Source organism: Sitophilus oryzae, unplaced genomic scaffold (assembly GCF_002938485.1).
Source record: "Sitophilus oryzae breed Bouriz unplaced genomic scaffold, Soryzae_2.0 scaffold_1637_pilon_pilon, whole genome shotgun sequence".
Classification (NCBI taxonomy): Eukaryota; Metazoa; Arthropoda; class Insecta; order Coleoptera; family Curculionidae; genus Sitophilus; species Sitophilus oryzae.
Window position 1 is genome coordinate 345,472 of NW_022146322.1, and position 17,784 is coordinate 363,255.

The 17,784-nt window shown below is 31.0% G+C and overlaps 1 protein-coding gene across 19 annotated transcripts in view; it reads left to right on the forward strand.

Annotated features, from left to right (window-relative positions):
* The window catches only part of LOC115880569 (cytoplasmic dynein 1 intermediate chain), a 41,686-nt gene that overhangs the window by 7,638 nt on the left and 16,264 nt on the right, over nucleotides 1-17,784 (forward strand). For 3 of the 19 annotated variants that reach the window (XM_030897807.1, XM_030897804.1, XM_030897806.1), the window contains 3 exons: nucleotides 1,259-1,324; nucleotides 4,984-5,004; nucleotides 9,633-9,680. The exons of 1 other annotated variant lie outside the window; for it this stretch is intronic. In XM_030897807.1, coding sequence (XP_030753667.1) covers nucleotides 1,259-1,324; nucleotides 4,984-5,004; nucleotides 9,633-9,680 — 135 coding nt within the window. The remainder of the gene's footprint in view (nucleotides 1-1,258; nucleotides 1,325-4,983; nucleotides 5,005-9,632; nucleotides 9,681-17,784) is intronic. 15 more of the 19 variants (XM_030897808.1, XM_030897812.1, XM_030897805.1 and 12 more) reach the window with 8 other exon arrangements.

A 17,784-nucleotide genomic window follows, 5' to 3' on the forward strand; every position in this document is an offset into this window, starting at 1 on the left:
GCTAGGACACCCTGTATATGTACCAATTTTTATCTATCTAGATGAAAAATAAAATTTTGTAATTTTTAACCAATAGCAGCCGATTCTCGTGGTAGAAGCAAAAATAGCTGATGGTAGTTCGTTTGTTAGTTAAATATTTACCTAGCTGTCATGTATTCAGTTAAATTTATTGAATTTGTTAATAGTTTTTAAAGAAAAATAAATTTACTTGTAAAAATTAGACAAAAATTGATGAAGTAGGGATAACTTCCGCATTTATGGAGATGGCATTATAAGGTTCATATTTGTACTTTCTGGGAACTTATTTGCACACTACTATATGTTAAAATGTATTTTTCATAGCTTACTTATAGAATTGTGTGGTTGGATATTGCCCTATGGTCTCTGATCAAATTACAATGAAAGTATTATAAAAAATTGTTTAACTTACTTTTAATACTATAGCGGCTCTCATTTTTAAAGAAATTTTAAACCTAAATATGATAATTAGAGGAATAAATTGAATAGAAATGATGTCACCTTGATATATGGAAGAATTATTTATAGTTTGCATCACACAATAATATTTTGACGACAATATTTAACTTCTCATAAAAAACTATTCATTTATTCAAAACATTGAACTAAATATACATATGAGTACTAGATAAATATTTGAATGACAAACGGATTCCTCTATCAGTTATTTTGCTTCTATCACAAGAATCGCGGCTGCTATTGTTTAAAAAAATGACGATAGAAATGGCTTCATCTAGATGGCTGAAAATTGGTATATTTATATAAAATTAGAAATGAAACAACTTTTTCAAATAGTTTTTCTTTTTTAAATTGACTAGAAACCCGTTTTTTAGTCATTTAAATGTCAAATTTGACAGATACCCGAGGGCAACAAAGTAAATTTTCTTGTGATATTTTTAATCTAACTCAAAGCAAATACCATCGCCCAAGTCAAATTTTACCAAAGTCAATAAATAAAAAAAAGTTCCATATGATGCGGACTTTATCTGTGACAAGTATATTGATTGTAATTTCCAAGCTAACTTGACTCCATTTTTTTTGTTCGATCACACGGTATTTCAATTAGAACGATTCGTTATTGTTTAATCAGAGAAAGTTTACTAGATTTGAATAGATAGAAAGAATATAAATAGATAAAATGAAAATCTTTTTTTTCTTCGAAATTTAGTGCATTTAAGAAAGATCAAAATTTGATTAGATATAAGCGATATTATTGTTTTGTATCATAAATGCTAACAAGGATTTTCTTCTGCATCGTCATCTCCACTTAAAGGCTACATGGAGGATTGGTGGAGACCACGCAAAGGTACGCATCAAGCATGATGCATATTGAATGTGTATCTTGTAGCTTATTACAATTATTACGCTGTAAATAGCACTAGTTTCTTAACATTAATGTAACAATATATCGATAAAATTATCACACAAAATTGAATTTCCCAATCAGTAGAAAATCCCAAAGATTAACCACAATACACAGAAACACTATACATATTTAAACTTCAATGACACATTTTTGGTCATCAGAGTATCTAAATTGTTTTTGTGTTGTGGTGGATTTATGATTTTCTTTGTGATTTGTAACAAAGAATGCAATCTGTTTTGTACATTATTTAAAACATTATGGCTCGTATTTATGCAGTAACGGCCAAGACCAGGTCTTGAGAGCGCAGTCGCGACTGTAAATACTAGCTTATATACTAGCTTATATTATGATGTTTTATTGAGTTTTAGTTGAGTATATATTTTGTGTTGTAATTTTATTGAGTTACACAAATGTAAAAAGTAATTAAAATTTGGTGTCAGAATATTTCTAAACTTATCTGTATTCTATTGCTTTGTCGGATATTACTCGTACATTACAGGGCGACTTAGTCCCTCTGTTATAATATCTTAACATTTTAATAACAAATTAATTTTACTCTAGAACTCACTGTTTCATTTAATGCATCAACTTCAAGCTTATTTTTCCTGATTCTATAATAATGCAAGTTATATTAGATTTACATGTTAATATATAGCTTGTGATTGACTGAAATGACTGAAAACAATTTGACAGTAAGCATAGAGTGACGTTTGGTGACAACTGATTATGTGAAGTCCTTGGTGATTGTCAAAACTGCAATACATAAATACATATGAATATGAAGACTAAAAAGTAAATAAGGTTCTAAGCGCCAAAAAATCGGTTTGTCATGTTTTATTTGTAAAATGTCCAAAGTTCCATAACCAACAACATACCGGGTGTTGCATCGTCGGACGGGACATAGGAAATCCCATGTAAATTTTAATGGTTTGGTTTGGTTTGGCTTCCCTAATTATTTTAGAGAATAATTCTATTTAGGTTTATTGAAGAGCACTAAAACCCACATTCAAAAGAATAACTGTAGTTATTTTTGATTAGCACGTTTACGAGTTATCGCCGATTTCTTTTTAAATATTTCTCCTTTCTTATGGCCCTATATTTACTTATGGGTACCAGTATGGCACTAGTCAAGATAAAAGATAACTGTCAAATGAAGTTGTCATTTCAGAAATTTACCTATTTAGTGCTTTATTGTTATTGAAAACTCATTTCTACATCGGAAATCTTAAAGATGTATTTATAAATATAAATTAATATGAATTAAAGTAAAATAAAATAGTCAATTACAATGTTAATTATAGTATTATTACAATATTCAATAACTTATTAATTTAGGTACTATTAAATTGTTAGAACTTTAGGATTTAAGAAGATGTTCAAATATTCCTCCATCGACTGCGAGACAATAACCCAAGCGATCATAAAATTCTCTTCTTACATTCGCTAGTTGGTAAACTGAAATTCTATTGTGTCCGAATATCCCTGCCCAAACATTTACGTTCTATGGATATTGCCTCCTTGTTTCGACAAACCTGTGTTGGTTTTCTTTGTTCCAATAATTTTTAACATTGGGTTCATTATTTAAAGTAAACGTGCATTCGTCCGTGAAACATATGTTTTTTAAAAATTCCCTATCCGTGTTTGCTCTTTCCATCGTTCAAAACAAAACGCCTGCCGCCGTATTTCGTCCCCATCTCATAACTCTTGGTGCTTTTCATATTTGAAGGAATAGTATTTATGTCGTTTCAAAATTCGAAGCGCTGTAGTGTGATCTATTCCTATTTCATCCTCAAGTTTCCTCAAATATCTTTAATGTGTTTACTTTTTCTAATAGTCAATTCTGTGACAATGGGAGAGAATATATGATTTTGATAGACGACAAAAGACAACATAAAATAATGTACTTTTAGTTAGAATAATAGACAACTGTAATTAATGTCATATATTCTTTCACTGGACTGACTATTTATTATGCGATTGAATGTATTGTAGATCCTTGTGCTGATCTTTCCATCGTTCTCTTCTACGCACAATAAAACTTCCAAGTCGGTATCATTTCTTGCATCTTCTCTTTGTTCCTGCCTTGCTTCACATCTGCAGTTATTTATTAGGGTACCTTTGGTTTTAAATCTTTGGATATTCCTTGCGATTGTAGATTTTCCAGGTATCGGTCTATTTGGATACAGAGCAGCAAACATGTCCGACACAGTTTTGATAACTATTTCCTTGATAATACCATTTAATCATCAATACTTTTTCTTCGGTAGTGTAAGTCATGGCTAATATTTTCGATGTAGGTATGAGTTTTTAATAATAATAATAAAGCACTAAATAGATAAATTTCTGAAATGACAACTTCATTTGACAGTTATCTTTTACCTTGACTGGTGCTCATAAGTAAATACAGGGCCATAAGAAAGGAGAAATATTTAAAAAGAAATCGGCGATAACTCGTAAACGCTAATCAAAAATATCTAAAGTTATTCTTTTGAATGTGGGTTTTAGTGCTCTTCAATAAACCTAAATAGAATTATTCTCTAAAATAATTAGGGAAGCCAATAATTGACCCCATTAAAATTTACATGGGATTTCCTATGTCCCGCTCGACGATGCAACACCCGGTATACGATGTTTTATATTTTTGTTTAATATACTATATTGGTTATACATGAAGACTACACGGGGAACCAGATATGGCACATTTTCATAGAAATTAAGATAGAGACCCAACTTTATAGGCAAATGTTAGCATTATTTGAGGTACCATCAAAGAAAGCAAGTTGTATTTTTCTCGATCCCAATTAAAATGAACAAAGCTGGTTTTTCCTTTGTAGTCTTCACATATATCAACAAATGTGGTTCATCTCGAAATAATGATTTTGGCACTTAGCACATTATTTACTTCAATTCTTCATATGTAGTAGTTTCAAAACAAACAAAAATTGTAGTTTTACCATTTGATAGCTTCAAATAATCATGATCAGCTGTCTCTGTGATTATACCAAGATATAGTATAGCCAAGAACTTTGGCTATAATCCTTGTAAAATCTAACTAATATGCTAATTGAACTCCTATCTTAACGTTGATTTTATTCCATCACACGGTATATCTTTAATGTGTTTACTTTTTCTAATGCGCAATTCTTTGAAAAAGTGAGAGAATATATGATTCTGATCGACGACAAAAAACGACATAAAATAATCTACTTTAAGTTAGTATATAACAACAAGTTAGTAACAAGTATCTATGATTTAGGACTGTAAATAATGTCATATATTCTTTCACTGGACTGACTGTATTTATTATGCGATTGAATGTATTGTAGAATTTGTAGTTATACAGGGTGAATAGAATTTTATGGTAGATATTATTCTTGTTTTCCTTAATTAGCGCCATAATGAGGCACAACTCTCCCTTTGATGTCAAACTTCCATTTGAGTACTTTCGTGACGAAATTAAGAAAAGAACTTTTGGAATTACCAACAAAAATATTTTCGTTGTTATGATATTTTATAAATAGGAATTAGCTTAGACGTAATTTAGTTTTATAAAAATCTAGTTTTATTTTTAATCTGTTTTTTTTTTCTTTTTCAATCAGCACACGCGACAGACTACTACGGTAAGTTTTGAGATTCCAAAATTTGATAGGCGAAGAGTTAGCTATTTTTTTTTGCTTCTAGCTAAATTACATAAATCTCCCAAGTTCCTTTTAAGTAGTTTATTTTCTCCTAATTACTTATGTTTGATATAGTCTGTATTTATTAGACTATCTTTAACATAAGTGTTTGTTATTGTATAACCTGTAAGTCCGTAAGAATATCCTTTTTTTCTTCCTTGTCCATGTCACAATTTTGTGCACATTGTGTATAAAAGGTCCTCCGCTTGATATTTCTTCTTATTTTAATTCTGTTTGGGCCACGAGGTGCGTTGTGTTCTATTTTGTTCACGTTCATGTACAAATGCCTTATAAACTGTGCTATGAGAAAATTGGGATTACAATGAAAATTACTATTAGGATATGTAAATTTACTTAGTTTTTCATCTGTACTTATAAATTAATATATAATTTTTTAGGGCAACAAATACGTAAACTGTAATGTTTTGCTTTTCTTAAAAATGGTTTTGTAATGCAAGGAAAATTTAATTGAAGCATTTGAAGATACGTATTTTTAATTTAGCATTTTTTTATAACGAATTTTTAATTGATACTTTCATTTGAACTGTTATTTTACTGTTTGTATTCGTCCGTAAATAATAGCTTCGTTCGCAGATCAGTCAGAAATATTTTACAACGGTCCGACGCATGCGCATGAAATTTAAAGGGTTCGCAGAAGCAACATTTGCGATTCCTAACCAAAAGTTGAGTGTTTGCAGAACAATTGGAGTTTCTAACTGGTTCATAATCACCAGTACAGTCCGCGCACTTGTAAGAAATTTTTAGGTTTAGTCTTGCGCATATTGATGCACGATTTAACGCACGCACAAAAACAAAATATTTTTGTATCAACATGAATAAAACAATTAGGCAAAAATAATTATATTTCTTGAAACATTTTGATCTGGCACGGTATTATATTATTTATTTACTTTATTATTATTACTAGACAAGAATAATTTATGACAACACATGAAAAATATTTATTTTAGGTACCATTCATTAGGTGGGCACACACGAGAGGTATTTTTAAACGAACTGTCCAGCTGCTCGATCTGTCGTTCCAATCCCACCGAACTGGTCTGCGAGAGGGTAGAACTTTCATTGTCCACTAACGTAAATATCAGATCTCTTATTTTCTGAACGGAATTGATCTGCGAAGGGACAAATTAGTTGGTTAGTTGCAAATACTCTTAAATTTTGAAGGGATTGAACCGCGGGTTAGATATTTTATACTCGTATAAAATCTCGGCAGATCTTCGGTAACAGATCCGGGATGGAGAAAGAAAAAAAAGTTGCATTATTGGGTTTGTGTATGCTGGAAATTGTAAAAAAACTAATAAAAAAATAAGTCGATCTAAGTTGATAAAAAAATGGGCTCAAGAGAAAGACGAATATATGGGCACATATCCTTCCCAAGTAGCATTTTCACGACTTGCGACCACATGTTTACTAAACACAACGTTGGATTAGTTACAAAAAATAGTTAGCTCCCTACCTTCGGTATTAAAATAAATTTAAACGTTGTGCCGACGTTGGACTAGTACTACAGCAAAGTAGAAGCTTCTGCGACGTCGAATAAACGTTGTCTTCTAACCTTTTTTGCTTAAGTGATCTTTAGGTGATTCGGACAACGTAGTTACAACGTTGGACAATATATAGTTTTCCGACGTCAGTTTCAGGACCTATTCCAACGTTATGCAAACGTCGTTTGTTTTACTAATTCCAACGTTGTTTAGATTTCCTTATTCTTACGTTGGTAGGACGTCGAGTCACTACCTTTTTTGCAACTGTATTGAACCATAACCTTAAATCTTAAATTTTCACTTCATTGTTCTGTTCAGTCAGACAGTTCAGTGCTGTTTTTTTTTTTATAAAAAAACTTAATTAAAATGGGACATAAGAAAGGTACATATAAAACTAAATTTAAATATACATCGACATATATTACCGATAATTTATCCACTCCCTCGTTTATTTAGATTATAGAGTGCGGCACAAGCTAGACTCTAGGATGACTAAATTAGGCAATCTTGCGACGAGTATACTACCTGTTAAGGCCGAACTGCGACTTTATTAGTCCAGTATGCGACTACTCGAACTCCATCTTAATCTCCAAAACAACAAAGTGAAAGCCGCCATGTTGTTAAATAAGAAAATGTTTCGTTCCTAAAATAGCAATTCCTGCTTTTTGAATACATTAACTTGAAATATTTGATCCTAAAAAACACGCGGAAACAATTTTTTCGACTGCGAATAAATTATTCTCATTTTACTAAAAAAAAAAAATTCAAGAAAATTTTTAAAACTTCTTTAATTTTAAGGCCCATTAGTATTTTTCAAAGTAGAAACAATACATTTATCAATAAAGTTGTTTGCGTTTAACTTTTTTGCCTTGGGTAACGAGTTACAGAGTCGGTTAAAGTATATCAATAATTCTGATCTTCAAACATCCTCCACACTTAAATACTTTTGTTTTGTTTTCCTTCACTGCCATCTGACATATGTCTCTAACTAAATCATAAAAATAATATTTTTACTATAATTATCCCAATTTAGGATAAAACGCGACTTAGACGCCATATTAGTTTTGTATTTCTGTGAATTAGGATTTTAAACAACGTTGCAGTTTGTACTAAATTAGGCTTCTAGCCAACGTCGGTATCCAACGTCGTTTCGACCCAAAAATTATTCTCCAAACTAGTGCAGACTAGGGTTGGCACGAGGTTGTGCCGACGTTGCGCCCCGACGTTTGGTCGCGTGACACAACGTTGTCCCGACGTCCAAATGCTGCTTGGGTTACTTCTTGAACTTAGAAAAAATGATTGCGAAAAATACCTCTCGTGTGTCCCCGGCTATTCAATCAATAAATATTAAACAGAACTGTCATAATTTAATTATCACGTCATTCGCTGACTTTGTCTCGCACACAAGATTTGAGACCATGCGTAGGACTAAGGTTATGCACTGACAAGCAATTTTTAGTCGGCCGATTATTGCAAATTTGTAACCAATATATTCTTATGGAGCCGTTTATACATGCACCCAAATAGTCGCTCCATAAGAATCTATTGTTTTCACCTTTGCAACTAAATAGTCGATCGATTAAAAATTGCCTGTCGGCGCATAGACTAAATTGACAATTGATATTTTGCTGTGCGAACAAAGGTAATATTATGCATGGCATAACTACCATACGATCGAAAAACAATGGCGTCATAGATTGGGAAGAATGAAGATCGTTGTCATTTTGTACTTGTAAAATTGTATTGGAAATGTCTTCGATCGTCATTTCCAAGCCAACTGGACTGCGTTTTTTTTCGATATATTGTGAATCTGAGTGCATAACTATGATGTATAGATGTAAAAGTAAATTCAAATATTTTTTTTCCTTGAAACTTCTACAAATGGCTTTTAAACAAATAGGGAGATTTCCTAAAATATTTAAATTGTTAGAGAGGTGTTTATTTAATATGAATTTTAGCTCTTATACCGATTTGGTCATCGAAACTGTGCGGTCTGAATTTTAACGTGTAAGACAGTGATGTGAACAGCTTAATGGAAAATCAAATATATTAAAAAGAGATAAAAAGTGGGTCGATACATTTCTTCTATGCTGTATTGCCGGATTTTGGAACTATAGTTGGTACTTTATTTTTCACTATTAGTTACTCATATTACTACAGCTGTAATAGATTATATTTAGCTTAGATATATTATCTTCGTTTCAGTAGTATACATAAAGTTTTTAAAATAGCTTATATTTTTCTACACACATTTTCCTATAAACGTAAAAAACCGGCAACACTGTAGCCGCTTTTGATTTTGTCTCTCTGCTTGTCAACTGGTCATTTATATTATTCTCTGTCACATGCATTAAATGCCACATAGTTTGAATGACCAGCAGGATATATAGCACAAAATATATGTTGCCTAAATTTGACAATAACATAAAATAAAAAGAGGAAATAAGTAGATTATTATTAGGCTACATTATAATAACTTTATTTATTATTTAGATGAAACATTTAGTGTCAGATATCCAAAGAGCTAGTTTTTGGGAAAAGTAAAACATTGCTATACTATCTGCTATTTTTTTTCCATAGATTCAATATATGTATATATAATTTTCATCCATACTTAGTAAATTTACAATGGAATGGGTGAGTTTAAGGAGTATATTGTTTCAGTTGTAACTATTAACAAACTAATAGCATGTGCTAATTTTTTAACAAATATTTTTGTCCCCTTTGTTATTATATCAGTAACAATTTTAAGTTATTGCTTTGTACAACGAGGCTTGCATTGCTAAAAAATATATTTCAAAAGCCATCATTTGTGGACAATTTTTTTTTTAATTTAAATATAGATAAATAAAAATAAGTTATATAAAACTAGTTGAAATTTTACATTTTACTGAGGTGTTCCAGGCCTATTGAATTCGAATAACTTATTTTTATTTTCAATGAACGTTAGCCACGAATATGCTAAATTGTTCTTGTAATCTATAAAGCAAAACATTTGTTATTATTTAAAAATATAAAGTCTAATTCGAAATCTTTCTTTTTACTATCCCACCGTACGTACGACAGATGAATACAACTTAAACCCAGGTTTAGAGTGGGAAGATGAGTTCACAGGTAGGTGGCTATGCATACCTTTACAATTCTTGGAAGTATTTGGTGTTCGTTCTCTAACATGATCCCTATCCTTTGGGCTGATCATATTGCTCGCTTGCATAGTTTTTACGTGCCTAATATTACTAGCTATTTTTCTTTGTAAGGGGACACGGTTAACAGTTTTTTTATCACCTGTACATAATGCACTACAAAATTCAGTTGCCTTTAGAGAGTACATTTTTTTCAAGATAAACATTGTTCTTTCGCTGTATAGGTTTTTTCTATGTTCATTAATAATTTTTAAACACCCTCTAATATGTATTTGATATTAAAAAATATAATTTTAATGTAATGGTGCGTTTAGACATGAGCACGCACGAGCTGAGCGTGCGCGCACGGCATTCGTTCGCGCTCTCGGCTCCGTTCAAATTAAAAACTTATTTTTCGACGAATGAAGTGTTCCATTTGTGCGCGCACAGCAGTGTTGTGTTGGCGAAAATAATGGACGACCAAGAAATAGTCGAGGCTGAAGCCATTGTTATGCACAGCTTAATTATTAAAAAGAAGAAAAATCGAAAACATCGTGGCTGGTGGCAAACCCAAATTTTTAGAAATCGATATAATTTACTGCAACAACTTAGTGTCTGAGGAGGGCTATGATCAGTTCAAAAATTTTACAAGAATGACCAGGCCCGACTTTAAATATTTACAAAATTTAATAACACCAAAAATTACGAACAAAAGATACAAATTTTAGAATAGCAATTTCATTAATATCGACATATTAAATATTAATTTTATTTACAAGGTTTTGCCATGCGTTATATTTTTTTTGATTTTTTAATAATACAAAGAATGTTTAACATCCCATAATATAGGCAACTTTTCATATTTTTCAATTAATAATAACGAAGATTCATTGATCCGCTCCATAATTTTAATAAAGAAAACAAAAAAAAAATCACACAGGCACGCACGAACGCAGACAAAACAAATTGCCGATTCAAATTGAGCGTTCGCGCACACATAAAATCCCTTTGAGCACGGACCAAAAACCGACACCAGACGGCTCACGTTCGCGGCAGCTCGCGCACAGACAGATTCAGAGTGAGCGTGCGCGCACAGCCGTTTACACTTGAGCATTCGCGGAGGATCAGTGCGTGCGTGCTCAAGTCTAAACGCACCATAACGTTATCGAATGTTGATATAAAAAAAGGTATATTATGATATTTTCCTGTATACCAAGTGCGTCTCAAAAGTGGCTCACCCGTATAAATTTTTTATTTTTTAAGATAAAAAATCGAGATTTGGTATGTTAGTATATGACATAAATTAGAATTGATTGACGTATTCAATTCGGTCACTTCCTGTTTCACCGGTAATGACTACAGCTTTTCATTTTTAAATGGCACCCATCGGTATTTTTTTTAGTTTATTTGATGACATAGAAAATGACACTCTGAATAGATTGACATGTCATATGTATGTATATTTTGACATTTTCGCCTAAAACAAAATTGTATTTAAATTTTAATCTAGAGTGCCATGGCTGTGTTAAAAACACTAATTTTTAATCAAGTAGCCTTGGAAAAATAGATTTGATGGTGTAATGCTTTTAGTGTCTTATCCTGGCCGGTTAAAAGATGCCCAAATCGTATTTTTAATCATATCTCAATTTTTTCAAATGGAACGAAAGTGGCTTATTAGCATATTTGGAAAATGCATTTTTTTAGGAATAATTTGGTACCGCACGCTTGGTATTTCGAGTCAAATTGTCGCTATGAATCGCATGTTGTAATTTCAAAGAAACCGTAATCGAAAATGTCAAAAGTTGACATATTATATGTAATTCTGTTCAGAGTGTCATTTTCTATCGAATATAGTAACAAAATACCGAGGGTGCCATTTAAAAATCAAAAGTTGTAGGCATTTCCGGTGAAACAGGAAGTGACCGAATTGAATACGTCAGTCAATTCTAATTTATGTCATATACTAGCATACCAAATCTCGTTTTTTTTATCTGAACAAATAAAAAAGTTAGAGAGGTGAACCACTTTTGAACCTCAGAGTACTTCTATTATTTTCAAATATAACATGTCCATTACATACGAAGTTATGCAATGATTATTTTCAGTTTAGCACACATATTATAGATCTCTTACAATATCGTATTCTGTAGAGAGTATAGGCGACCTCTACTTTCGTATGTACTAGAGAATATGAGAGGGCATGTAGGCTATAACTTTTTTTTGTTTATGGAAGTAGAATATTCATTAAAACATAAATTGTAAGGTTTTTGGTCCAGTTTTAATGCGTATCTATTACCAAAAATAGCATAAGCTGTTGTCACTGATATTGGATACCTAGCACATTTTTTCTGAACTCAAAAATATATAAATATATAATTATATTTATTCTAGATATAAAAAAATATACAGGGTGTCCCAGAAATAAGTGCAAATATTGGTAGTATACAGGGTGTCCCAGGCTGAGCATGCATTAGAAATTTCTAGAGAACCACAATATCTAGATCGGAGATTTTTTGCACATCATTGTTTTACAACAAGATCTATCGATTAAAAATATTTTCAATGTGGCAGCACTTCCGAAAATACCGGAAGTTGACAGCCAAACCAAACCAAACTTTCTTATTTTAAATGGGTGCCCCCATTTTTTATTACATACTTAAATTCTCTGTAAAATTTAATGAATTTTGATATTAAACACTCTATATCTAACATTAACCGTTTTTGACAAAAAAATATTTAAAATTTTAGGAAGAAAAAAACCGCCTGTCAAAATATGTGTATAGCCTAAACGTCAAATTTAGTGATTACCACAGCCACTGTGACATAAAGAGAAGACATTTGGCTATCTATTTCAAAAATTAAATTGTTCAAATGTCATATAATAATGGCGGTAACTTTCATGGAATTGAGCTATTAAAAAATGATGATAAATCATTTTTTTCAAATGGAAACCCACTTTTTTTTATTTCACTAGTAAAAAGGCTTTTCGATTCGTTACTTTTTGACTATACATGTTCCTATACCTAAAATAAATCGTTTTTAAGTTATTTAAGATTTAGTTTGAAAAGATATATTTTCCTTGATTTTATTTAGCTTCCTTTGATATTAAGTGTCAAACAGTCAGACAATTTATTTCCATCTGTCAGAAAACGAATTATTTGAATTTTTTATTTATTATAAATACTGCCCGCCCTTAAGAGTTTAAAAAGTGTATTTATTTTATAAAAATATATCTCGCATTTTTGCTCTTTAGTGATATCGTGGTATCTAATAATTGATATTACTCATATCATATACCATATGATAAAAAAAAAGCGCTAAATTGGCTTGGAAATTATGATCGAAAACATACTGCTTTTTGAACAAAGTGTCACAATATGACATGGCCAGATTTATTGTTTTACATCACTTGACATTTAAAGTCATAGGCTACTGGTTAAAATCAAGAAAAATATACGCTTTAAAACTAAATTTTCAATAACTTAATAAACGATTCATTTTAGGTATAGGAACATGTATAGTCAAAAAGTAACTAATTGAAAAGCCTTTTCACTAGTGAAATAAAAAAAGTGGGTTTCCATTTGAAAAAAATGATTTATGATAATTTTTTAATCACTCAATTCCATGACAGCTACCGCTATTATTATATGACATTTGAACAATTTAATTTTTGAAATAGATATCCAAATGTCTTCTCTTTATCTCACAGTGGCTGTAGTAATCACTAAATTTGACGTTTAGGCTATACATATATTTTTGACAGGAGTTTTTTTTGTCTAAAAATTTTAAATATTTTTTTTTCTCAAAAACGGTTAATGTTAGGTATAGAGTGTTTAATATCAAAATTCATAAAATTTTACAGAGAATTTAAGTATGTAATAAAAAATGGGGGTACCCATTTAAAGTAGGAAAGTTGCTGTCAACTTCCGGTATTTCCGGAAGTGCCACCATATTGAAAATATTTTTAATCGATAGATCTCGTTGTGAAACAATGATGTGCAAAAAATCTCCGATCTAGATATTGTGGTTCTCTAGAAACTTCTAATGCACGCTCAGCCTGGGACACCCTATATATCGATATCAGAAACACGTCTATGAGGTATTTTTTGCGGAAAAAAAAATTGAAATAGAAATTTTTTTAGTTTTAAGTTAAAAAACATAATTTCTTGATAATATGGCAACACAGGTAGTAGCTTAAATTTCATGAAAGAAAATCCAGAAAAGATCCAGTGGTTCTCAAAATTTTAGCAAAAAAACAGTTTTTTTGGAAATTTTCAAAATAAAATAACTCGGTTATTTTGGACTTACTTTGAAAAACGGTAGAGAAAAAATTATTCTTTTGACCAGATCTTGACCAGGTCACTTGAGCCAGACAGACAGCCAGATATCCGATATGGATAAATAGGAGTGTGGCGTAAATCAGGTAAGAACAGTTAAAATACGCTAATGAACTAGAATAAACAGGTTTGAAGCGCTTTGAACCGCTTTAAACTGCTTTGAACCGCTTTTTAGCTTAAAACAACAGACCTGTTTTGCATTTTTTGTTCAAACCGGTTTATTTCTGTTTTGAAGCGGTTGTTTCCTGTTTAAACCTGTTTATTCTAGTTCATTAGCGTATTTTAACTATTGTTACCTGATTTACGCCACACTCCTATTTATCCATATCGGATATCTGGCTGTCTGTCTGGCTCAAGTGACCTAATACCTACTCACTATTGCCGGACCCTGTATAATTAGCGGTTTCAAGTAAAATTGTATATACCAAAAGAATAAATTGACTAAAGAATACACAGATGGTTTGTTAACTTTGAGTTAAAAACTAGAGTAAAAAAATGGATTGAATATTAATTAACAACAATTAAATAGTTAACAAATGATATAAAAAGTAATAAAATGTAATTATTATTAATTTAATTATCAATTATTATAATTAATTTAAATTTACGATGAACATGAATTTATCTTAAAATTAACTCCATAGGTATTCTTATTTTCCTAGCTTTGTAGCAGATGACCGTTTTTCTAACCAAATAATAGTTGATTGAACCAAATAATAATTGACTGAACTTTCTTTATTTCTATACGCTTTTTACTCTTAAATGTTATTTTGCTTTGATTTGACTTAAATCAGGTTGGTTCTTGTGTGACAAGTCGAACGTTAGAACATTTGAGGGCGTAAAGTGTACACTAGTACAGGAAGTCTCCGCAATTAAAATTAAACCCCTTGGCTCTTAACCCAAATTGTACCGTATGATGAAAAAAAAAATGGCGTCCAGTTGGCTTGGAAACTTGGTCGTTGACAAAGCCCATATAATTTCTCCAAGCCATCTCTGACGCCGCCTTTTTTCGGTCATATGGTATTTGTTACTAATATATTTGATGGATGTATATGGTTTCTAACGCTTTAGCTACAATTGATGCTGTACTAGGGGGGTATTTACATTATTAGATCTCGCATGTAAATGTATGTTCGTGTTTTACACAGTGCCTATTATTTCCTATTACATCCCTTAATATTGAAAATTCCTACTATACACATGCTTAAAATGCTATTGTTTTTTGTTGTGTGTGTTTTTGATACCTCTTTTCCAGTTTGTTTTTCTATTATCGCTTATGAATATATAAATTTCTGGAAAATTGGTATTCATTTATATTTATTTCATTTGTTTGCACATAATAGCTATATGAAAACTAAATAAATACTTAGGATATTTCATATTTATTTTGTATTTAACAAGTTCAAATATATCCTAATTATTTTACAGCCGCGTAAACTTTGTCAAGTTGTCTCAGACTATGAAACAAATCAATCAAACATAGTTATTTCCATTTAATCACTAAGCACTTTGCACGTAAGTCTTATAATTTAATTTGGATATTTTAACTTGCATCAGAAGTTTCCATTTAGCAATCGTTTATAATTATTGTGTTAATGTTTAAAGACCTTATCTTTTAGGGATTTTATTTATTATAAAATTAAAAACTACAATAAAAATACATAGATTATACTTTTTTTAGAATGCAATTAAAATAAATTCTTTGACGCTCAAATAATAAGAAAATAATGTTTAATTTACCTATTTAAAAATATAAAATTAGAAAATTAAGAGAGACCTATCAGTCTTATTTGAAGTGCGGAGTTCAACTTAAACACTAACAGACAAATCAGGTACGATGTGATCAGAGAGTCTTATAATGATTCAGAAATTATTAGAAATAACTCTTATACCTTGCCTCATTAAGACACAAGTGTCATAACCCACGCAGGCATTACAGATCACGTTTTTGTATCACGTATCGATATAAAACCGTCTCAGATACTGTTTTTTTTTCAAAACCCTAAGACTGTATGATGTTTTGTAACTCAAGAAAGGGGGACACAATAGAGCTATAAAATCGCCGTGATTAACTTCCCCCTTCCCATACAATCTACAATCACATATCGAGCAGTCCGTGTGCGCATATTAAGACGCAGCACAAAGCAGGCTACTGCGCGATACTTCGTGTTCGTGCGTGACTTTTATTGCGAAAAGTGCAGTACGAAATTATAGAGGCTGTCGAAATTTTAATACTGGTTTTGTTGCACATTCATTTAATTCAATTTGTATTTAATCATACATATACAGGGTGCTACAAATTCGAGGTACGAGCATTGGTATCTCGGAAACCGTAAGAGATACGAAGATGGTTAAATTGGGGCACAGTTGCGCTTTAGGATGTTCACCAAGATGCCATCAAAAAAGTTTTAAAAATTTCAAGGATTGCTGAGTTTTTTTGGAAAAACGGATTTTTTTGAAAATCAATTTTATTTTTTCCCGGCGTTACTTTTTAGAAAATCAAAAAACTAATTGCACATTCTCATGGCTACCTTATTAGGGCTATCTGATAGTATTTTTATAATTTCAAATTAGCTGATAATTTGTGAGATACAGAGGCCAACTTAATTTTTTTAAATACGACCTGCATTTTTTATTCCAAGTTTTGAAAGAACTCGGTCTCCTGAGTACAATGATATGCCGCACTTGATACTTTTTTTTTGTTTTAGGTACCTTAAGAATAACAAAACTATTTAATTATTATTTAAAATAATTTCAAGTCCGACTCTGGTTTTTTTAAATTATTTAATCTGATTATATTCATCTCAACAATATGGATCAGCGCTAATTAACATTGAATAAGACTAATCTAGCCAATTGAAAGATTCAAATAAATAATATTATCCAGGTCAGCAATTTGAAAATATTATTTTTAACTTTTTTTATTGTGAATTTGAAATCTCCGTGTACGATCTAATAATATGCATAATATTAATCGTAGTTATTATAAATAAATCAACTTCTACAAACTAGTTTCCAAGGCTCTACAGGTTCTAAAGGGTTAACACCGTCCCTAATGCACAAATGTATTTTTCGTTCAATCTGATTTATAGCTCTTTAAACATATCTTCTTCTTATACTTCCGAATGCATTCTATGCTCTTTATTGTAAATGTTGAAATGTATTGATATCACTTTTAAAAACGACGTTAAGTAATGCCCAATAATTTTATATTATTTTATTGCATTTGATTTTTTGTATTCAATGTTTTACCCCACGTCATTGTTAAGTTTGAAAGCTTATCAATATTGTAACGATGAATAGATTAAATATTTAAAAAACCAGAGCCGGACTTGAAATTAGTTTAATTAAATTGTGTTCAGATATCCGAAACAAAAAAAAAATTAAGTGTGGCATATCATTGTACTCAGGAGACCGAGTTCTTTCAAAATCTAAAATAAAAAATGCAGGTCCGTAATTAAAAAAATCAAGTTGGCCTCTGTATCCCACAAAATATCAGATAATTTAAAAATCTAAAAATGTTTTCAGTTAGCCCTAATAAAGTGGCTATGAGAATGTGCAATTAGTTTTTTGATTTTCTAAAAAGTAACGACAGGAAAAAATAAAATTGATTTTCCAAAAAAATCCGTTTTTCCCAAAAAACTCAGCAATTCTTGAAATTTGCAAAACTTTTTTGATGGCATCTTGGTGAACATCCCAAGGCGCAACTTTGCCCAAATTTAACCATTTTCGTATCTCTTACGGTTTCCGAGATACCAA